We start from the raw sequence: 23,262 nt of genomic DNA on the forward strand, positions 1-23,262 counted from the left end.
AAATAAAAAAGTTAACCTTAGAGTTGAGATGTCTTATTAAATCGCAGTGCTTTGTTCTAGTATTTAAACATACTTCTGCGAGTTATCCATGACTGACACAAAATCATTTTACTATCAAGCACAATAAACCTGGTCTTCCAATTAAAATTTTGGACTTTGTCCACTGAACTATCCATGAGGATGAACGCTATCAGGCCATCTAATCTTTATTTCTCTGTTATTTAGAAAACCTGTGATTATAGTCTTAAAAATTCTACTTGTACTTAGCCACACATTTAGCCCACTTTATAATATCGCTATTCACAAAAAAAAAAAGAGAAAAAAGAAGTCTATTCGTGAAAAATTGACAAAAAAAGAGTGATGTTCACGTGCATTAATAACCACGTGTAAACGTAACTTTTTGATTACATAAGACGTTAAAACAACATCCCCACTACATTCATTACATCCAACTAATGTAGTCCAGACTAGCATTGGCACAATTAACAAGGTATCATTTACTGTGTTAATTTGTGTACGTATTTTTGTATCAAGGGTAAGAGTGTATGGCTTGATTTTTATATCTCATAAAAAGTTAAAAATATATTCTCTCACAGTTTTAAAATCTCCACATTATAATAAGCCTTGTGATTTTCTGCTTTGTTATGATAAAGTATACAATTACAATTACCTCATTTGTTATCAATGAAAACTATCACCTGATTATTCAGTTTATCTTAAGCATTGTTATTAGTTTGTTTATTAATGTAAGTACTGGAAATTTGCAATATTTAATGCACCACAATAGCATGCAGATATTTTCTGCCAAATAGCCTGGCATTGAGGTAACGATAAGGTAAAAGAATTTCATATTTGATTCAATTCGGACTAGGTTTTGAGCCTTCCTTCTAATAAAAATGCTCCACTAGTTCTAAGAGCATTGGAAACGCGTACAAGTGTCTGGTATCAACTGTGGTACAATGATGGCTTTAGCAGAGGCCAATGGAGATTGAATTTGGTTGATCGTGCACTTTTTTTACTGGCTATTGTGAATTGAAAAAAAAACCGCATGCATCGCTTGGGTCTGGCAGAGGATAGCCTTTGCAGGTTTTGGCAGGAAGAAGGTTAAACATCACTGCACATCAGTGCGATGGGCTAGTTTGGCATTTCAAAGAGGACAAAAAGCCTCTCATTACACTGCGAGGTCTACTTTAACAGATAAGTCTGGAGGGATGCTCTAACAAAGGGATGCAACAATATAGCCACTGATTCGCGTGTCCTAGGATTCTATGGATTCTGGTTCACCCGCGTAGGTTTTAATCTAATCAGATATGATGCAGGTCTTTTCTTAGAGCTTCTTTTTACCCAGCACTCTCTGAGCTTATCTTCAGATTAGCTCTCTTAGATTCAATTTAGTGCACATTAAAAAGCTTTCGTTTGTTACTTATCACAATTAATTTCTTATCACAGACGATTTGATTAAACTTCTCTAATAAGGTATAAAACAAGAACCTTATTTTATTTCTGTATTGAAATACTGACTAGCGAACTGAAAACAAGAGTACCTATTGTCCTAATGATGCGTGGGTTAGCGTGATAGTGAAACAGACAGGTGGCTGGCCTGAATCCAAGATCACTAGATCAAGGTCGTCCGCACACCCCGCTATATCTGCCAATGCACGCTAAAAGTTGTACATTAACTGAATACTACATTTGTGTCTTTTTTGTTTTGTTTAAAAGTGATGCAATATGAATGCATAATGCCTCCTACACTTCTCACAAATATTTTTGCCGCGAGTTTTAAAATTCAAACTTTATTCAAAGTTTTACTGTATTGTTTTATATCTTCCGAAAACTATTTTCGATGATTTTTTAATGCTTTATATTTTTTATAGGCAAAAGTATTTTAAAAATTATCATACTCGGATTTCAAAGAAAGAGAGACATAGCCAGAAATAAGTGTTATGTTCTAAAAACTGAGCAAGGACCATTTTTTTTTACAACTTTCCACCAAAAAGCCAATTATTATATTTGAGTAGTTTAAGGTACGTCAAAACCTGAGAACGAACAATTTTTTTAGTATTATAAGGCGCCACGATAGCCTAGAGATTAGAGACAAGCCACGAAGAGCTAAAAAGTGTAGTGATACTGGGTTCGACACCGATCTAGGCCTAAGATTTTATTTAATGATTAATTTGAAAAATTTATCGTAAAGTCGCCTCCATCCATAACTCCTAATTGGTGTATGGATAACTGAGTAAGCAACCTTCCAAAATAAGCACAATTTAAATTTATTTATAATTGTAGATAGAGAGAGTGAAAGAGAAAATAAACTATTAGATTCAGATGTGAAAAGAACGGTGGCTTAATTTTATTGTTTAATAATCACTTTACTAAAGACATTCTTGTATTTTGTCATAGATCAGGTTCTGCTCTCTTTTTAAAACATGCACTATTCTATACAAACGATTCTTTACACATTTAAATACTTCCAATTTTAACCTTCTGCTTTTGTTATTCTGAATAATTAACTGTTTTAATGTGCGCTATTGTCAAATTAACAGGCTTACATTAACCTACTTTAAGATAGTAAACAAGCCTCAATTTTATTCACGAGATTTTGCTTAAAAAATCATTAAAAATGAAAACTTGTTGTTATTGTTATTAATTGAAATTCTTGTTGGTTTTAAACAACTTTTTTAGGGTTCTATTAATTCTAATTAAAAAAATATATATATGCATAATTCTTTATCAAAATGGGAATGTTTAATTAACACCTACTACCTATCAGTATGTGGTTTGGTGCATTTTAAAAATACACACCAATAAAGGTGCCCTTGAGCTACTGGCACATTGGTCTATTATATGATTATTATAGTTGCAATAAAAATTAATTGTGTTTACAGTGGGGAGTATTATGCATTGAAGAGTTCCCCTTTTTTTTTTTAGTGCAGAAGTTGTGATTATAAATACAATTAATATTAAATGTCCCTGCCCACAAGGTGAATTAACGTTAATTACTCCAAATTAACGACCCCGAAAATTTTTAGTAACTTCCTAGACTCTTATTTTGTCTTTCAAATGATATAAAATAATGTTGCTGCCGTTTGTTTCTACTGTGGTTTACATTAAAGACTCTAAAATGGGTTCAAGAAAACATTAGTAACCATTTTTAAAAAATAGGCTTCCCAAACCAATTAATTTATTGCTTGAGGTAAGAAAAATTAAACTTTCTAACGAATATTTTTTATTACAGCCCTCACAACATTACAATGTAAGCACTCAGAATGTAGAGCTTACTTCCCGTGGTAAAAACATGACAACTTTCGTCGTTAGACAGGGGATCGCAAGGCCATTTTCTATTAAGGAGCCTAGGAGTGTTATGTGGAAGTGACCTGGAGTTTTGATATTTTATTAAATGATACTAACTAGGAAAATACTTATATAATTAAAAACTGTATTGTCTGATCTGACATCCAAACCGAACAAATAATCTCCTGAAAACCAACTGAGATATGCAGGAGTCGTCCGAACACCACTTGGAGGTATGCCCACGCTTTGTGTAACGCAGATTGAAGATCTTTGAATTGGAGGTAATTTAAGGTTCATAAAGCTGTCAGAGAATATTTCAAAATTATTTTCTAAAATTAAATTTCTTTCAAATTCCACTAACTTTGTATCCTCCGCAAAATAAGCATCCCTATCATTTGATTAAGCATGAATTTTATCTACTCAAATAAGATTCTTCCCAGAATCGCCCTTTGTCTTAAGCACTTCACCCACTGTTCATCAAATATCTTCTCATTTTACCAAACTTGTTTTACTCTCTCTTAATAGTTAACATTTAAAGAAGTAAGCAAAGATGATTAACTTTTTTGACAAATAGTCTTCAATAAAATACAAATTATGTATGCAATGTGAATCATTATAATATTTAATTCTAAACTAAATCAGTATTTAATTTTTGATGAAATAATTAATGAATACCTTTCAGTTCAAACAATTATCAAACGAAAAGATATATAGCTTTATTAAACTGTTCCTAGAACTTAAATCTCTCAACTGCGTTTGTTTCTCTGAAATAAAATTTAGGCCAAGAGCACATATTTATGTTTTTAAAAGGACATCGCTAACTTATTACTTTCTCTCTTTTCTGTAAGAGCATTATGAACCATTTTGAGAAATTATTTGTACTTCAAGAGGACAAAACATTCGTGTCATCAAGAATGAAAGATCCAAAACATGGAATGAATTCCTTAACAAAAACTTGCATTTTAAAAAGTTAAGTACAGGGATTGATTAAACGCTAAAAGGTACATCAAACTAAAGTACCGAACATTTCATTCATATTTCAGCTCGTAATTTCAGCCATATAGAAATATTTGAAAAAGTATTCGTTTAATTGAAATGCTATAACAATTGATATCATTTACGAAAGTTTACTGCCTTAAATTTTCATTAATATGTTTAAAATTTATTACAATTCAGAGCCCCTTATGCTGGCCATTTTATCTTTATCGGGCTGTTTTAACACGACAACCAAAAAAAAAAAATTGAGAAAGATGAAACACTTATACGACATTCTCTTGCTAAAACTTTCTGGGTTTTACTTAAACGATTTCGGCAAACTCCAAATTTAAATATAAACCTGTACATTATTCTGAAATGACATCTTGGAGGGAAGCGTTCTCAAATCTTCCCTGGGGTAGCTCTAAAACAAATTTTCTAGAAAAAAAAGAGTAAAATAATCGTTTAGAGTGAGCAGGTCTGTGAGTATATTAAGAGGATGTCGTCCGGGTCAGTGAGATAATATCATAACTTGAAAAATACATTCAAATAAGTGCTACTTGTAGTTGAGGAATTTTCTTTAAACTCAGAAATTATCCACCATTTAATTCTTCCTAATAGTTTATAAGTGGTAGAATTAAAATAGCATTATAAAAGAAAAACGTCTCCTGCTCCTACAAGTACCCTAAAACAATTATATTCTGAGTGCGATTGACTAGCACTGGAGTTAATCAATCTGGAGTCGATCAATTTGATCAAAATTTGGAGTTAATTATTTGGAGTTTAAAGCAAAGTCTACCGTGCAGGACTTCGTAATGAATTATTCCTTCTAACTTCTGAAAAGTGCGCAAAACTGACTCTTTTTTTTTTTTTTTTTTTTAATCAGGTCAATTAATTGTCAAATGAACACTGACCTTATTAAGAGTTCGTAAACATTTGGTGTGGCGAGCTTCGAGAGAAATAACCACGCTGCTTTCATTTGCACATTACTATCACCGAATTCGCCGTTTTTTATTTTTCAAAAAATGAATAAAATAACGACAAACTGTTATACACTTTATTGCTGTACATCCAGGCATGGTATATAAGTAGTTTCACATAAAATTTGTTAACCAATTGGAGGCTAATTGTGATGCACTCTTTCCATGAATTAATTACAGAAAAGTAAAGTAATCGCCTATTTTTTCAGGCAGGGCTTAACGGCCAACTAACAATTAGAATTAATTGCAATACAAAATATTACGTGCAAATGTGTCGAGACACATCCATAATTGTATTATTTCCAAATAACATTAATATTAATGTAATTACTATGTTAATAAATAGTAAACTTGACCTTCACGCAAAAGAGCAGAATTTGCATTATGCTTGCAAGGTATTTAAAAAATCTGCTGGTACCCTTACACAAATTCACACTTCAGCCTCTTCCGGATAAGACAAGAAACTAACTTTTCTACACACTTCCTGATTTCCGCTGTTAAATTAGTAATTATAAATAAATACGTACAATTACCTCTTCTTGCTAATGCAAAGTTTTTCATTAATAATAATTTATTTAACCAATCCTTTTATTTAGTACCTTAATGGTATTAAGACAGGAAAAAAAAAAAAAAAAATGTAGACATGCAGCTCCAGCATTTATATAGAGAAACAATTTCTTATAACTAAAGTTTATAGGCGCCCTCCTTTAATGAGTTTCTGGTGTTAATGCTGGGTGTGAAGGAAAGTGATATGCTCACGGCAAAACTATCCAAACAACATCATTCAGGATGTCAGGAGCACTGATATTAGCTTCTACAGTACCTTTACGATAACAATGATGAACATCAAACCGTCTAGAGAAGTAATTTGATTTAGAAAAGTATATTTTTAAATAGAAGGAAAAATTTTGGGGATACTTCAGGGGAGGAAATACCAAGTGCAATGTTTTTCAAATTCAGATATGGGATTCGGGTAATATGCACTTGATATTTCTTAACAATTCCCAATTCCGGGTACTGGTATTTAAAAATATATAAATATCGTGGAAAATCGAAATTGCTAGATACTTCATGTTGTCTGCAACGAGAGAACACTCTCCTAAGGTTGGCAGTGAACGGAAAATAAACTTCGGCCACTAATCTCCTATCACCTTATATCTCCTTCATAAATACAGCTAGAAAGCAGGAATTGTAGTAAACAAGTACTATAATTGTCCACATTTTTGCAGAGATTACACCAATGGGACAGAAGATACAGCAATTGGAAAATGAAGGAAATGTAAAGCTCTCAAAATTTATCACCTTATATCTCTTTCAACAATTGAGTTAGAAAGCGGGAATCGCGACCAATTATAGTAGTAATTGAGTATTATAATTGTCCATATTTTCGCAAACATTACACTAATAGGACATGAAATACTTCAATTCGAAATGTGAAGAAAATGTTAAGCTCCCAAACTTGATCACATACAAATCTCCAACACCTTATACCTCCTTCATAAATACAACTAGTAAGTTGGGTTGAGGGTTGGCCACCCCTGGCCAAGCTACAAAGAATTAAATTTATGCAAAATATAAGGATCAAAGGAAGAGGGCAAGGCAATTCGTTCTATATTAACATCTTAAAGAAAAATTGGCGCTCCAAAAGAATTGATTTGCAAAGAAAATAATCAATAATTGCAGATAATTCATATAATGTGTACTTCCGTAAAAAGGAAAAAAACGCAGTTTTGCTTTGAACATAAAATTTTTATTATTAAAAATTGAACAGTTCTTTAAGACATTATACATATCACAGGTAAAACTTGCTAGCTACCAGATTATTTCAATAACAAAATTACTAAAATAAGACTCAAAAATATAATATAACAATTACTAAAGTACAAAACACTCTCGCCATCTTTAGAAATATTGTACTCACAATTACTTAAAAGCAAGATCATATTTGTGTCACACTAAATTAATTACAATATTACTTTTTTAGGCGGGCTTCACATCCAAAAAAAAACAATCAGTGTAGTGGACGGAGGCTGATAGCTAATATAAATATACCGGACTTAATTTTCTCATTCAATAACATTAAGTAAAATCCAAGGCCTAGATCAGGACTCGAAACAAGTCATAGTAAGCTCTGAACTAGAATATTACATATAGATAATTAATTTATTTTGTTAACATAGCATACAATACGTCTTAGCTTTCTTTGCATTTCAATATATGTATGGTTAAATGTTTTAAAGTAAGATATTAAACAAAAATAAGTAAATAGAAAGTCTTTTATAAGTGAAATTCAATAAACAAACCCAGTCAAAATGTAATTACCAACAAAATTAAGTAAAAAAGTTCTAATTTTTATCAATATAAAATTTACAAATAGCTAGTAGTTTTAATTTTGATAAGTACAAATGTCCTGGCCAAATATCAATGTTAAACTTCTACTTAACAAAATAGTTTTTATTCTACTTAAGTAAAAATTTTACTTTTACAAATTAAAAAATGCATAAAAAAGTGTTATCATCAGAGGAAATTATGTCTCTTTTATTTAGTAAAAAAATATATTTCCATTTTAAATTCTGGTTAGTAAGTACAACTGCATCACAAAAAACTTTTGAAATGTTTAAAATTAAAATATGTTACAAAACTATATATTTCCAACTTAACATTTAAAAAAATAGAAATAATAGTAAATAAAATATGATTTTTTTTTAATTAAAATATTGTCTTGGTCAAAACCTTAACTTTCTTTTAAAAATCACACATTAAAAAAGCAAACAAACAAAATAGTTGACAGAATGAAATATTTAAAATCGTATCTTTAACTCTAAAGGTATTAAAATTATTAAGTAAAACATTAAAAACATTTAAGCTGTCATTTTGTAAATCCGTTATCTAGGTCTCCGACAATAGGCGATGATAGTGGGGTAACACATGGCTAGTTGGCACATGCAAACCAAATTCTAATGCAACCAGCACAGCAAATTCTGATGCTAATAGTTCTCTTCTGTTCAAACGTAGTATAGCTTCAGTTCTCTAAATAAAAAAATAAAATTAAAATAAAAAATAAGTCTATTACCTGCATTGTAGTTACAATTAGGAAAATTTAAATGTGGGTACATTTTTGTGGCGGTTCGGGCTCATATTGAGCAAGAGAACGATGGAAAATGGGCCCGTGAATAGATATTGATGTCAGAGACACTATTTCAACATATTCCCCAGTAACTATAGAGATGGATCAAACAGGATGTCAGAGCTCTTGCAGGTGTTATTTAGAATTCGCCTTTTTTTGCGAAAGAATGTTGCGAATTGTGTGTTCAGAGGTTGGTAGACAATATCTCCCTTTTTTCGCTTCAAAAAATCCCCAACTTTACCCAAAAGTAAGGACAAATCGTTATTTAAAATCAATACACTGATGCACGAGTTGTTTTAGTGTTACAATTGTTTCAAATTAAAAATTATTTAGGCACTTATTTGGGAGGAATGCGTTGAACATTGTAATTTCTTCGTATATTGTATACGAATATAATAGCCTAGTAAATTTTTTTATAAAGGCCGATTAAAGAAATAATAGCCGTGACTGAAGCTGTCCAAATGCTTTCCTGTAGGGAATTTTATTCTGAGATGATAAAATTCCTCAACATTAATTATTTTTGCTGATTTCAACCCTCTCTATAGGTGGGTACAACGTGACGAAATTAAGTGAGAAACTAAAATGTTAAAAGACACAAAACTAGATTGGCAGATTCTTAGATTATTAATAATTATACAAAAATAAACTCTACCTCAATCAGATGTTTCAGAGTCTCGCCTTTCATATCATTTAACTTGGCTGCAAGAACCACAGAAGCCCCAGCACAAAGCTTTCTGTTTTGTTTGTTCACTAAATTTCTGTAGATAAGACGTTCAAAGTAAACATAAGAATATGCTGCCGTGAGCAGATCAGGCGCAGCAATTTTACGCATCTCTCTTTTTAATGAACGGAGCTTAGACAAAGTCAATTCAACGTGTGGAAATTTCTCTTTAAATTTGTCGTTTAGTTCTTTCTTCAAATCAGCTGCACGGACGTAAAGAATCACTGAAGTCTGTCAAAATTAAATATTACTTTTACACACTTTAGAGTAAAAAATAAATTTTTATTAATACCGAAAACTAATGAAGCAATAATATTCCTGATTTATTTTTTAAAAAAAGAGTTTATATGTATAATAAAGCTAACATTACATCTTTATGTCTTTACACCTTTACATAAAGACAGAGCCCGAGATCTCCTGTCTAGCAAAAAGAATGCCTAGAGGTTCTGTGTGTTTTATGTGTCTACTCTTTACTGACATCGTTATTACTTATATAGCGTGAACTGAACTGCCGACACATAAATGGGGAAAAAAATTAATAAGGAAATTAATCAAAAAGCTTTCATACCGTATAAGATGAAAAAGGTAAGAGTCTTTTATGTTTTCCAGCAATTAATTCTGGATCATCTAATAAATTTGGATCATATTCTGAGAAATCCATCAAACCTAGAAAAAAAATTGTAAAAACATATATTTTTACTTTATTTTTTAGACTAAACGTTTCATGTGAATGTTATTGGTTATAATTTTTTTTTAACTGATACTAAAGTAATATAATCAAGAAATAACGGACCAGTAATATAAATACAACGATAGATAGAATGAAAAAGATAAATAATTTATATAAATAAAAATATATTATTTAAAGTAATAAACATTTTTAATAACTCATGAAGAGCAAACTCGCGAAGTACATATGTTGATATGTGCAACTGCTTATGTTCATCCGAAGGACAAACTCTCACGAATTATTCACTACAAGTTGCAATTTTTCAGTCCCTTTATTTAAAATACTGTCACTCTGCTCCTACAACTACATATCTTTTAGATCGATCTCTGTAAACATCGGTAACAGTGGTTTATTTTCTTTTTTTAATTAGAAGTATCTAGATGGAAGAAGCTGCCCTTCAAAACTTGTTTCTCTATTCAAAAGCTCTTTCTGTGAAGATGTTACGAAAGGATAATTTTTTGGAGTTAGGTTCCTCGGCTGGGATGCCAGCTATCTAAATTGGGGCCGATGTGAAGGACTACGAAGGCATTGTAATTGTGCATTCATTGAGGACATGCAACTGAACTGAACTTGGAGGAAATGAAAGGGAACTGCTCATTAGCTAAGCATTTAGGATAACTTAGGCGGTTACTTAGGTCCAGCTTATTACAGCCACTACAAAATCTAAGCAAGTTGCACCAGTCAAAAGGTGCTGGCATTACTTAGCTAGGATCTTGACGAACCAGGCTAAATGTCCATGGCTCAAACTGCTCTTGTCTTTATAAACAATAAAAAACACCTTCACAGAAAATCAAACCTAGTACATGCTTTAATAGAAGGAGAGAAAACGGTCTATTCGTGTATACTGTGTGGCGATCGCTGTTAGCGATATGAGACCTGCCGGCATTTGGAGATCAGAGAGAGTAGATAATATGAAAAACGGTGGTAAGAAATACCCGGATCTTGAAAAAGAAGAGAATCCATTACCTAAATTACTTTCTTTAAACCTTCAATTTTATCACAATTTATTTGTGGCCATTAATTACAATTATTAATAATTATGGAATTAATATGAGTAACATTGAATTTACTTAAATTCATCTTGGCAAGTTTATTTAAAGTTAACAGAATTTACCTTGTATTCCCTTATCTAAAGTTATAGGAGGAGAACCTGGAAACACTCTCTGATGAGTGCCTGAGTCATGGGAATAGCACCTTTAAAAAATAATGATTTTTAGTGGAAAAAATAAATTCATGATAAAGATTATGAAAACATATATTAAATATGCATATTTAAACATATTTAAATAACAATTAAAAAAAAACCACACATGAACAAACCTTGAGACTGGATAGTGTTTTATCTGAGAATCAGGAACTGCTAAGTCAATATTTCTGTGTTTAGAAGGTGCTAACAAAGTACCGTAAGATATTTCCTAAAAAAACACAGAAGAAAACATGAACTATTTTTAATGTAAGCAAAATCTGCATGTGTAATTATTGTGTTTTGGATACATTCAATAAAAATAAAAACCATTAGTTTTAACATCATACTTAATTCAAGAAGAAACAGAGAAACATATCACCTGACCCTCATGAGCCTTTTCCATGCCTAGTAACGTCCAAGGGTCAACTGTATCATTTATTGAAGACAAAGGTCTTGCCCCAGAAGTATTTCTCCTCCTACCCCCAATCTGGCTTTTCAGATCGGTTCTACAGACATAAGAAATAATAATATCACAATGTTCTAATTATTAATACATTTATTTTTGTAATTACCTCATTCTATTATAAGGCATCACTGAAAATACAGCTAATGGAATTCTCTGCAATTGAGACACTAGAACCAAGCGCTGACCTCTAAATTTATGACCTTTAGACACTTTCAAAAAAGTTACTTCTTTCGCCTTTCCTAAAAATACGAAATACAACTCTATTAATCTGCTAAGAAATTTTGTAGGTAACAACTATGTTAAAAATGTAATACCTCCTGCAGAAGTCATACTTTCCGAACTGCTAAAAATACCGTGTAATTTATCATCAGGAATTTGCTGCAATAATCTTTTCCTATAGGACATCCCACTAAAGTGTTTCTCACTGCCATATTCACTACCAATTGTACTTGTTCTATCAAAGATTAAACAGAAAAATTTAAATCACTTTTGCAGAACAGATATAAAATACAGAAGCGCAGTTAAAACAAAATATATATATAGTAGCGGTTTTTAACATACTTCCTAACAAATCTGCTTTCATTCTATATACAAACATTGAACTTACTAATAATTTAAATCTGGTTAGTTTCTGTAGCAAAAACTAAATTATCATTCTTAATTATAATGCTTTTGTAATGAATGCACAATAAATAGCTGCTTTTCTCACCTCTCTCTAAACGGCAAAGTAAATGTATTTTGGCCTTCAGGATCTAAGAACTTAGACATCAAAATAGAATGACTTTCACTGGAAGAATTAAAAAAAGGATCAGGATTTAATTTTGTAGTAGGTGAAACACTTTTACATTCCTTTTCGAGAGAATCTCTAATTGATCTCTGCAAATTTCCTTCATCTAAATTACTGTTCTTTATCAGAAGATTCGAAAAAGTTCTTGGTGTTCCATCTAATGATATGTTAGTGAGAAATGATATAGCAGCTAGTCGCCTTTTGTACCTTCCAGACTTCATGTTGTTCGACCTAAATCAACTGAATTCCTGTTGTATTATTGACTGTATACTGCAGAGAACCAATGTCAAGATATTTCATTTAAATGTGATAACGCATAAATTTTCATCTTAATTCGATCATTTATCTTAAAGTACGCAAAGTATCACCTCTCAAATTAAGATTGCTTAAGGAATAAATGAGACAAATTTAAAACAAGAAAAAGGTATGTTGACAATGAATGGCGCACATGAGCACAAAAAATTAAGATAATGTTCATTTAAAGAAAATACATGTCCCCACTATAATCCGCTCTTATCAACAAGTAATACACCGTGAAACCTGACTAAAACCTCCCAAAATGGAGCAACGCTAGAACTTCGACCTTAATCAACATGTAATGCTGCCTTATGTAAAGGCATTTCTATATTTGTTATTGGTAAATAACCAGGGTTTTAAAGTCCAGACTTTGTAAAATTATAATAGAGCTAAACTCGATTTACTCATACAAAACTAAAAATTAATTCTTGCTGACCTACTGATTTCTTAAGTCGTCGTACTACTCTAGGTTTCATAACTGCAACCGTTGGCTAAATTTTGACATATTTTAGGGAATGTAAATTCCTTTCTTCAAATCTTTTTGAACTCATACACCAAAAGTTCTTTACAGGGAAACATTTGTATATCAAGGAAAATTAAAATTAATTAATATTTAGGTTATATCATATTTTTAATCTGAGCTATTTATTTTATTGATTCTTGTCTATTCTGGTAATATGATTATTGAGATGTTCACTAGAATAATTATAATTAAATATGGTATTTAAAATTCCTATAGTCCAGAGGTCTTTATAGAAACAGCTTAAAGTTATTATTCTGTTAGATAATCCTTATATAATTTAATAAGAAGTTATGTTGGAAATATAAAAAAAGTTTAACGAGATTATAAAATAAATTATATATTTGTTTACATGTGTTCTTTCGAGGCCATATGCCTCATTAAATTATTGACAAACTTTTCTATCTTCTTCACTTCAGGCTGGTTTTCTGTTTTGTACTGAAGACACTGTAAGCATAGAATGGATCAGATTAGTTCTTAAATTCACATAACGCAGGCTCTTGTAGAATGTTAGGGTAATTAATCACTAGATATATTTTTTTTCCGGCGCGTCCACTCTAGATATTATCATAGTTTTAATCAGTGAAGCAATTAAATTCTTCCTTTTTTTAAAGCAATTAATTAATCAGATTTCAAAAATTCAAAACAAACCAACCACACTGTTGTCCGTTAATTTCACCTTGAGCAAATTCTTGTTATGTGTGTACTTCATGGAATAACGTATCTGGAAACATAAATCATTATGAGAAAAATTGCTTTTACTGGCAGTGAAATGTGAAAGTATAAGACTGTTAGCAATTTAATGAAGTCCGAATTTTTGAGAGAGACAAGTCGGACTGTACACGAGTTTGTAATTAAGTAAATATTGAGTAGTAAATTAAAAAATGACTCAATTAAGCCCACCTACACTGAAATTATATAAAACTGATATAATAACTACGAGCACCTACATTGAATTTTTAAATTGATTCTGTAAAGCCAAAAAATAAATAAATAAATATATGTAATTTCAAAATCGGAGAATTATTAACCTTCATAGGATCTTGTAAATACAAATTTTGAGCAGCTTTTTCAAATTCGTCCCAGCTGTTCAAGTACATGTTATAAGATATACACAACGCAGTGCAAAAAAAAGTATAAGTTCACAAAGAATATTTAACAAAAGACATAATACACTGTTTGGAACTTGTAATTAATTTTTTATCACTTATTAATAATTTCACTAGGTTAGAGAAAACATTACTATAGCGAGGACCAACTTTCTGTAGCAACGTTTAACCAAGAAACCTCACCTTAGAATGAAGACGAGCATGTGCATGAAATATGTATCACAATCGCTATAATAACACAATTAAGTGCAATAATTATTTAATTGAATACATTGTTTTTAAAATATTTCTCATTCAGGAGAATGGGAAAAAAATACTGTATAGTTTTATTTAAGGAGTTCCACATTGCGAAATTCTTAAAATTTGAAAAAATTAATAAACTCCCGAGTATTTTTAACCAAAAGTGTTCTGAAATAGATATTTACACACGTAAAATGATAGATAAATGAGTAAATGTGTGCTACTGACTTCAGTTCTTTAATGGGAAGGGGCGCTGATATTTTAAACGACCAAGATGAGAGATAGCTAATTTATAGCCAGCTGCTCGCCGGCGTCGATACTGATAGGTTGATTTAAGACTAACTCTGCTGAATTTAGACTATCGACAATCGGCGTATTAGTAAATAAGGGTCATATTTTTGTTTTTGTTTTTATTAAGAAATGTTCGAACTTTTAGGGAATATGCTTGTGGTTAAAGATTGGCCTAGTTTCATAAGTTCTAGGAGTTGTACAGAGTTCAATAGCACCAGCAAAAGGTTTGATTAATTGGGCCCTATACTGAAATTTTATAACAAATTATGTCACCACCTCAAGTTGTCGTTGAAGTAGCCACCAATCTCTAATTAACCTTTAAAATTTTCTGTATACCACAAGTTGGTATTTCATTATTTTTAGGCATTATCGTTTTCCGATTGAAGGCAGTACTTTATGCATTGTAGATCTGATGGAAAGTTGAGAATGTAAGGCACTTTTTCATTAGTGTTCCCGATCTACTAAATTCAGCGTTTGTTCTTCAAAGAGGTTGAGTCACTTGGAAAAAAATTCACTTTCACTTGATTATTGCTTCATTAAGCTGTTAAATTTCACTGTTTTTGCTAAAATAATGATACTGAATATTCTGGATTTAAGGTTTTTATATTATAGACCGAAAAATAAAGAAACACTTTTATAGAGATTAGGCATTTTAGAAAAAATGGATTTATTTCGGGGGAGGGTGCCGGACTTTCTTTTTTAATAATTTTCTAAATACTACAGCACACACGCCTAAATATTGTAAATCTGCGGCAGGATGAAAGAACAAACGTTGGCATTTTTTCTTTAAGTTTAACATAAAAAAAAGTGTCCACTCTTTGTTAGGATGAGCGTCTTTGTCAAAAAATTCAGTGGTAACTACAGTTTGATGCAAGTACTGTGGAAGTGTAGAAACATGTCGCACACAGTACATGTATACACTATACAGCCTATTGGTGTCAACACTGACAGAAATACTGCGGTTTTGATGCTTACGGTTAGTTGAAGTCACATTTGTGGGTATAAATTACTTAATAATAGTTAAGAAGATCAATATTTTTATTTGTTTTAAAGGAGTTAATCAGGAAATGACTTAAAAATTATGATATTATTATGTTTTACGACTTTTTCCTTTGTTAGTTGGTCTGCACGTGGTTGAAGGTTATCCTAGTTTCATGAGTACCCGGAGTTATACAATTTTTAGCAATAATGGTGAAAGACTTATTATCGTTTTCCGATTGCGGGCAGTACTTTGTGCATTGTGGGTCTGATGGAAAATTGAGAGTGTGGGACACTTTTTCCGGAAATTTAAAACAAGAATATACACCTAATTTACATCTAAATACCCCTTGTACATGTTTGACATGGGTATCAATATCAGAAAACTCTGTAAGTATTCTAAGTTTTAGAGCATGTCCATAGTGTTTTATTTAGAAATTTGACTTATTACATGTTCTTTCAGATATATCAAAATCAAAAAAGAAAAAGAAAGCTTAAAGGAAATAGTGCTAAGATAATAGTGTTGGGTTCAAAAGAAGGGACCTTAGCATTGTACAGTTTATCAGAAGGTGATATAATTTTAACTTTGAGGGATAGTAATTTTTCTTCGGTGCTAGACCTGTCATGGTCAAAAGAAGGTGGAATATTTACTGTAGATGGTTCTAACGTGTTACACTGGGATTTAGAAAGTAAATCTGTCCGAAGGTGAATTTAGTTTTATTAACAAAACAAATTGATTGGAATGTCACATTGAACGTCTTAATTTTTTTGTTTTCAATATTTTTTAAGTATTTTAACTTTATTTTTAGCAATTGGAAATGCAAAGAGAATGTCACTCAAGTAGCAGTATCTCCAAGTGGTGATCTCTGTGTTACAGGAAATATCAATATTAGTCTTTGGGATGTTAGAACTCAGAAGTGCCTTAGAAAGTTTATGGGGCATTCTAGTGAACTTTGTAATCTTACCTTCATTAATGAACAACATTTCTTGTCCTGTGGAGTAAATGATAGGCACATATCAACATGGTATGATCAGTTTATTTTAAATATTATGTTTGTTTCAATTTGATACTTTAATTGTGTCTTTTTTTTCTTTTTTTTAAAGGACAATTAGTAGTGAAGATGATTCGCCCACTGGAAGGTTTTCATTAGGTGACAATATCCAAGGCGAAGTAAGCATATTATTAGAAAATAATACGGCATTGCACATGGTTGCCGTCACCAGAAGTGGGACTTTGTTGTATTTTACTCAGCAGTTAAATGGGCAAGTGCCATTTTAATTGATAGTATTAAATGGGATTTTTCCTGCCTGCATCATATAGTTTGTCTAATGATTATCTTTTTTTCTATCCTTAGGAAAGTCATCAAATCAATTAAACCTATACAAAAAGTAGAATTAGTAAATATTGATAATAATAGCCAAGCTAATTCCACAAAATCATTACCTGTTATTTGTGGGCAACTCAAGACTTCTTCTGTTATCTCAGTGGCGTATGGATTTTATCCTAATTATGGCTTCCAAACAGTTGTAAGTGTATTTAAATTAGTATTTATTACCTAAGGATTTAGTAAAAAAAAGTGTCAAATCATGTAATGTGGCTTTGTACTTGATTAAGTATTATTTTCTTTTCTTTTTCGCTTAACTGAAGTAAAAATAACGCTTGATTCATAGAAGTAACTTCGATTTTGTTATTGTTATATAGAGAAGCGTTCAAATAGATTTGCGCACTTGTTGAAATGACGCAAGGGCTATGTTTACAACAGTTAATAAAATATGTATAAATGGTAATGAATTATTTAAGGAGAAGAAAGTTTATTTCTAATATCAGTATTATATATAATATTGTTACCAAGCTTCTGAGCTATGGTTTAGGCCATCTTCAGGGCTTATTGAATTAACAAATTTATTTGGTGTGCGTTGTGGGTGTTAATTTTATAGGTTTTTTGTCATCGTTCTTGAAGTTTAGGCACTAACTCTCCTTTCCTAAGTTTTTGTCTTTTCAGAAGACATATCAGTCTTTAAGGTTACTACCACAATTTAAAAAAAAATACCTATAGTAAAATCTGTGCCATGAAGATGGCCTGTTCCCTAGGTTAAAGCTTAGCTATAAAACGATATAACGATTTAAATTAGCAATAATTTCTCCTCCCCTTGGATTAATGATGAATCAGTCATCACGAAAGATAAATTCTTAACAACTCGATCATTTATTGTTATATGTATATTTGTTTACTTAATTTATTAAAAATAAGTTCCTTAGTAGAGTTACTTTTGATTGCGGCTTTCCAGAACATTCCTTAAATTTAATTTTCATGAAAATCATTTCTAATAAAATTCTTAAAATTCATAGCTCTAAAATGAATTTTCCTGCGTTTTTATATTACATTTACACAATGAAATCTGCAATTTTCATTTAAAAAAAATATTTGAGAGGATTTTATAATCTGAACTATTCCAGTTTTCTGGATGTGGCCGAATTGTCGCATTCTCTAGCCTAGAATTTAATTTTTCAAAACTCAAAAATAAGAAAACTGTATGATTGCAATTCTTACTTATATGAGGGTTAGGATTAAGTAAAAATTGGCAAAAAATGAACAGTAGTTACATTAATTCATATTCATCAGAAAAAAAAAGATCACTACAAGAACTTTTTAATTGTTGCAGAGTGTATCCTTATGTCGTGATAATCAAACTGTATGTGTCTTAAATCCAGAAGCCAAATTTGTAAAAGCAGTCTCAACCAACTGTGTAAGTACTTTTACTTAGTTTACAACTGATCTATTTTTCTCCTTGTTCCTGAAGCCTTAGTTAAATTTTTTTGTTCTTTTTTTTATGAACTACTGCACTGTTTTTTTTTTTTTTCAGAAAGGAGATAAAGAAGAGATTGGAAATGTGGAATACAGTAACAGAATAACTTCCTCGGCTAGTGCAAAAAGAAAATTAGGAAAACCTGGTGAAGTTACAATGGAAGAAAGGCTTGGTAATTTGTGTATAGATATGAAGGATGCTCCAGGAATAGCTACTACATCTATTCTAAATCCTCATAATCTATCTCATTTATTAGTTCAGGTAAATATTTTTTAGTACGACATTTAGATTTTTCTTGCCTGTAGCTGCTAAATTTCTTACCATACCAGATTTCATTTATTGTAAATATTATAAGATATTATAAAAGTACGAAAATCATAGTCCGTAGAATTGGGACAATTAATTATTCTGAATAAATCTAGTTAAATCGTTAAGGGGAATTTGAATGATTATTGTGATTATATACTTAGTTGCAAACAATCCTTGAGCCATTTTGGAGAAAAACTAAAAAAAAATGAACAATGGATTGTAAAATATACTACAGGTTGAGGAATTTTCTTTAAAATCGATTTGAGTAACATATTTACTCTCCTTAACAGAGATATAACCGAACTTTACAAAATAAATAAATAACCCGAGAGAAAAGACCACCCCTTTTCCTAGAAGTACTCAATTGAACTTTTAAAGTGTTATGAAAGAAATTTTGAAATAGATTTGCATATGTACCTTAGTACCTTAAGTTTAAAGAAAATCTTGAGCGTCGTTTTTGAGGTTCTTTTAAAAAAAATTGATGGAATAATTCATTTCAGTAGTAATCCTTCCGTTTTATTGATTTTGACCCAATCCAATACCATCGTCACCCTAAGACCAATTTGTAAATCTACTTTTTCTGCTTAGGGTACCTAAAGGATATTTCTGTTAAAGTAGCTTAATTTAAAATCTACATGATTAGTTGAGCCATATCTTTCACTGCCACAACTCTACCAAACTATTAAAAAGATGCCCTAGTTTTATTGCAAAATATTGAGAAATTTCCATCATTTTTCGAACTTTGTAGCATTAAAACTAATCACTTTCTATTGAACAAATTTACAATAAAGTTTTTAAGATTTTTATTTTTTTAAAAAGTAAATGTCTTTCCAATTTATTGTTAATCAAGTCTATGAAATATTATAAATTTTGTTTCTACAGAGGTTCTCTATGTCGGGATCCACATCCCTCTGTCCTGTGCAAAGTAGCTGTGCAGGTGTGTCCTCCCATTTTCCTGTAAGACAGTAAGAAAGACAGTAATTCAAGAGATGACGAAATCTTGTGCTAAATGTTTCCTAGATTGGCTAGAGCAAAATGGACTTGATTAAATTGAAGTGTTTTAGATAGCTTTTATTCCGTTCATGGTTTGCCTGCGGTTGATGGTGAGATTGTTACATAATTCTTAATGCGACCAACGATTTTAGAATTGACTGAGCAGCTAGGAAATGTTCCAGACGAATGATAATTATTTTCTGTTTTCATTAATAAATTCTTAAATCTTAGGCTTGAAACAAAGTACATTACTTTTAAGGTTGACGATGATTTCAGTTGAATGAAGTGCTTAATCAAATAAAAAATATTGATTGTATTGTCCTGTTATTTGTTTGCCTTGTATTAGCTTGCTGAAGTGGAAGTTATTTAAAACATATTTTCTATGTTAAGGGTTTGGATAGCAAGGACAAATCCATATTAGAATCGGTATTATTGAAAAGGGATCCTAAAGTGATAAATGAAACTGTATCAAGGTTGCCCGTACAAGCGTTGCTACCATTGGTACAAGAACTAAACAACATGTTGCATAGAAAAACGTTGTCGTAAGTTTAAATTTTATAAATTTTTTTTTTCTTCAGGAAATTTTTAATCATGTTGGTTTCTGTGTAATGTTATGAAATTATGTTTACAGGACTATAGTAGCCACTGAGTGGTTAAAGGTCGTACTAAGAGAACATGCTAGTCAACTAACAGCAGATCCTTCTGTTCAAACTTACCTGTCTTCTGTACAGTCCTTGGTTGAGGCAAGATTATGCTTATTGGGCCCATTAGGTAGTCTCTCTGGAAGATTGACTCATTTATTGCAACAACTAGATTCAGATGGTCAAGGTTGGCGCAATCAAGCTGACGCTGTAGAACCAATCGTGCTTTATCAAGAGAAAGGTAATCAAAGTTATTCTTTTATATACATATATAAGTTATGTTATGCGTAACGAGATTTTAATTTTTAAAAAAACATGTTTATTAAAAATATTATATTAGAACAAGAATTTGATAAGTTACCCAAAATCAAATTACAATGATACGTGCAGAATATATCACTAATGTACGCAGTTCCAAATGACTGGCGACCGTTGCGAGGTGTCCATTTCTATATTATGTCTGCGTTCAGCAGTCCTTTATCTATTAATAAGTGTCAGCAGGTTGTGTGCACATACTATAACACCTCCACTCCAAAATAGGACTTCCATGGGAAGAAGTCTCTGTGGGAGTTCCAAAGGTGATTGGGTTAGCTTTTGTCTTTCGAGTATTAACATAGCATTTGCAGTATGTGAGGATACTAGCTGCAAATAATAGTATCCAGGGATTTTTATCTTCAATGAGTAGAAAGAACTCTCCATGGTTGGCATGACTTGGCTCCAGTGAGTTGGGTGATAGATTTGATGAGTCCATTGTCTTGTTCTTGACAGTAAATGATAATTGTCAGTAAAAGTATAAAAAGAAAAGTAATGCCTATTTTTTTTTCAGGCAGGCTTTACGTCCAACTCCCAACTTAGGTGTTGTGAACGGAGGCCACTAACAAACGTACATTACTGCAAATTCCTTTTATTAACCATTTAATAAGAACCATGGCCTAAACCGGGAATCGAACCCGCAGTACTTCTACAATACCACAAAACTTCTTAGCTTTGCTGGCCTCGTCTCTAACCGCTCGGATACCTGTGGTGACCATTATGTGGGGGTCCCAATTTATTTTCAACTCTTGCAGGACCTTCGGCTGATTGTTTTGGACCAATGTATCAATTGTTGTATTCGTCTATAGAATATCCCCTGATGTCCCGTAAATATACCTTGAATAGAATACCCCGTTGTTGCCGGGCATTTTAAGGAAAATCCCTTGAAGTGTTGTGTGGTCCGTTTCATCACTTTGTCGGATCTGCAGCGTTTTCTTAGTTGGGAAAACTGCTGGGTATTGATTCGCTTATTGGGATCCACTTGAAGCGGTTTTCATTAATTACAACACATTGTGTTGTAGTAAAGTATGGACCTCCTCTATTATAGGTCCCTGTTCTTTTTCTGTTGAAATGTGGTTGTACATTGGTTAGTTCGTGTTTCTCATGTTAATACTCATCGGTTTGAGTGAAGTTTTGTTAGGAATTTGTTTAGTACGTATTAACATCGATTGTCGATAAGAGGAAAATGGAAATTGACGAATGTTGTACAGTTGTTGTTGAGGTAATGGTTGAATTTGAGTTTTAGGTATCTGGTTAAATTGTAATTTAGGTAATGGATTAATTTTGAATTAGTTGTTGCTGTGGTAGGGAATAGTCTCTGCGAAACTCTAAAATTCATGGGTGTCAGATGTCCGTTAGGGAATATTGTGGGTTGAATGGTGCGTTATATTTGGTTAAATTGTACTGAAAATCATTTTTGATATAGCCAATGCTGTGAATAAGTCTTGTGGGGATTTTTCGCCTTTATTATTGATTCTATAGGTTTATGTTGTCAAAAAGAATTAATTAAGAATGTCAAATAGCATTAATTTATTCGAAAAGGGTTCATTTTTTATTTAAAGTGATTAAATTTTTGGAAAACAAAGAGCTTCAATTTGTTTGTAAGAAATTTTAAAATGACTATTAAATTCTACAGTTGAATATTTTAAAATTTTATTAAAACAATTATCTTCTGTACAGATTCTTCCGACGAAGGGGGAAGTATAGGAGACGGTGACTACGAATCAGAAGATAAATGGGATGAATTGACGGATGAACAACTTGATAGCGAACCCTCATCATAAATGTACATTTTGTTTACCCTTTAAGTTGTAAATAGAGTATATATTTTATTATCGGAAGTGCTACACATTAGAGATTTGTGTAAGTTTATCATTGAGCTTGGAATTCTTAGAAGTAAAGAGATCGTTTGATGTTTGATCGTCTTTTGTTGAGGCAATAAAAGAATTCGAAGCTTGATTTTTATTTTATTGAAATTATTTATTATGGCCCCAAACAAGTTACTTACGTTTTAAGAGTACAATAGTTACTTTTATAAACATGCTGTTTTAATTTCAATGTACATATATTTTTCAATTAAGACTAGTCTTATGGAAACTGTATTAAATTTTATACCCGATACGTATAAATTAGACTTTTTAAAATTTTGTTTTTATATTCTTAGTTTACTTTGTTTAAAAAGTAGTGGAAGTTGTACAGCATGAATGGTAAAAGATTAACTTGTAAATGGAAATAAATTTCTGTTTTTAAAGCTAAAGATTTAATCAGCGATAATTAGAGATTTCTTTAATTGTAAATAAAATAGGGTAATATACAATCAAAAACAAGATTCATTTTGAAGTATTTACCCCTATAATTATTTTTATTTCAAACGTGTTTTTTTGATATAACAAATGAAGGGTATTTCAAGCTTTACATAACAGTTAAAACAAATCCGTTGTAGGAGTATGTCAGGAGTCTGTTGCTTCCAGCTTCATAGAAGGGGCAGAAGTGTATGAAAT

At 31.4% G+C, this 23,262-nt stretch overlaps 3 protein-coding genes and 1 long non-coding RNA gene across 4 annotated transcripts; 2 read left to right on the plus strand and 2 right to left on the minus strand.

Moving 5' to 3' along the window:
• Nucleotides 1-503: 503 nt before the first annotated feature.
• Nucleotides 504-4,736, plus strand: LOC141456482 (uncharacterized). Its single transcript, XR_012459793.1, has 3 exons — nt 504-835; nt 1,875-2,024; nt 3,236-4,736. It is a non-coding gene; the product is annotated as an uncharacterized lncRNA (long non-coding RNA).
• Nucleotides 4,737-6,974: 2,238 nt separating this feature from the next.
• Nucleotides 6,975-12,855, minus strand: LOC141456478 (CDK5 and ABL1 enzyme substrate 1). The gene is made up of 9 exons (XM_074132508.1): nt 12,186-12,855; nt 11,791-11,930; nt 11,583-11,715; nt 11,390-11,516; nt 11,145-11,239; nt 10,939-11,018; nt 9,663-9,760; nt 9,026-9,325; nt 6,975-8,276 (listed from the first exon to the last, which is right to left on the minus strand). Exons 1-9 carry the CDS (start codon nt 12,482-12,484, stop codon nt 8,136-8,138), a joined length of 1,413 nt encoding a protein of 470 aa, XP_073988609.1. The 5' UTR covers nt 12,485-12,855; the 3' UTR covers nt 6,975-8,135.
• A 549-nt stretch (nt 12,856-13,404) lies between these two features.
• On the minus strand, nt 13,405-14,366 carry Srp9 (signal recognition particle 9). Its single transcript, XM_074132511.1, has 3 exons — nt 14,112-14,366; nt 13,736-13,804; nt 13,405-13,527 (listed from the first exon to the last, which is right to left on the minus strand). Exons 1-3 carry the CDS (start codon nt 14,178-14,180, stop codon nt 13,429-13,431), a joined length of 237 nt encoding a protein of 78 aa, XP_073988612.1. The 5' UTR covers nt 14,181-14,366; the 3' UTR covers nt 13,405-13,428.
• Nucleotides 14,367-15,543: 1,177 nt separating this feature from the next.
• Nucleotides 15,544-23,018, plus strand: LOC141456477 (WD repeat-containing protein 43). Its single transcript, XM_074132507.1, has 11 exons — nt 15,544-15,696; nt 15,840-16,088; nt 16,162-16,403; nt 16,508-16,723; nt 16,803-16,961; nt 17,054-17,225; nt 18,363-18,446; nt 18,564-18,767; nt 20,199-20,350; nt 20,440-20,690; nt 22,442-23,018. The coding sequence occupies exons 2-11, from the start codon at nt 15,909-15,911 to the stop codon at nt 22,543-22,545; spliced, it is 1,764 nt and encodes a 587-aa protein (XP_073988608.1). The 5' UTR covers nt 15,544-15,696; nt 15,840-15,908; the 3' UTR covers nt 22,546-23,018.
• Nucleotides 23,019-23,262: the final 244 nt, after the last annotated feature.

This window comes from Rhodnius prolixus, unplaced genomic scaffold (assembly GCF_049639745.1).
Source record: "Rhodnius prolixus isolate KJV_2025 unplaced genomic scaffold, Rpr scaffold_4, whole genome shotgun sequence".
Taxonomy (NCBI): Eukaryota; Metazoa; Arthropoda; class Insecta; order Hemiptera; family Reduviidae; genus Rhodnius; species Rhodnius prolixus.

Bases quoted from the DNA above. Each gene is read 5' to 3' on its own strand.
- Srp9 (XM_074132511.1), bottom strand. From the start codon at position 14,180: ATGTACTTGAACAGCTGGGACGAATTTGAAAAAGCTGCTCAAAATTTG. The intron at 13,805-14,111 runs GTTAATAATTCT...TTATGTTTCCAG, and splicing joins ATTTACAAGATCCTATGAAG to ATACGTTATTCCATGAAGTA. The intron at 13,528-13,735 runs GTTGGTTTGTTT...CTATGCTTACAG, and splicing joins AATTAACGGACAACAGTGTG to TGTCTTCAGTACAAAACAGA.
- LOC141456478 (XM_074132508.1), bottom strand. From the start codon at position 12,484: ATGAAGTCTGGAAGGTACAAAAGGCGACTAGCTGCTATATCATTTCTC. The intron at 11,931-12,185 runs GTGAGAAAAGCA...AATCTTTGATAG, and splicing joins ACTTTGCCGTTTAGAGAGAG to AACAAGTACAATTGGTAGTG. The intron at 11,716-11,790 runs GTATTACATTTT...TCGTATTTTTAG, and splicing joins AAGTATGACTTCTGCAGGAG to GAAAGGCGAAAGAAGTAACT.
- LOC141456477 (XM_074132507.1), top strand. From the start codon at position 15,909: ATGGTGAAAGACTTATTATCGTTTTCCGATTGCGGGCAGTACTTTGTG. The intron at 18,447-18,563 runs GTAAGTACTTTT...TTTTTTTTTCAG, and splicing joins AAGCAGTCTCAACCAACTGT to AAAGGAGATAAAGAAGAGAT. The intron at 20,351-20,439 runs GTAAGTTTAAAT...TTATGTTTACAG, and splicing joins TTGCATAGAAAAACGTTGTC to GACTATAGTAGCCACTGAGT.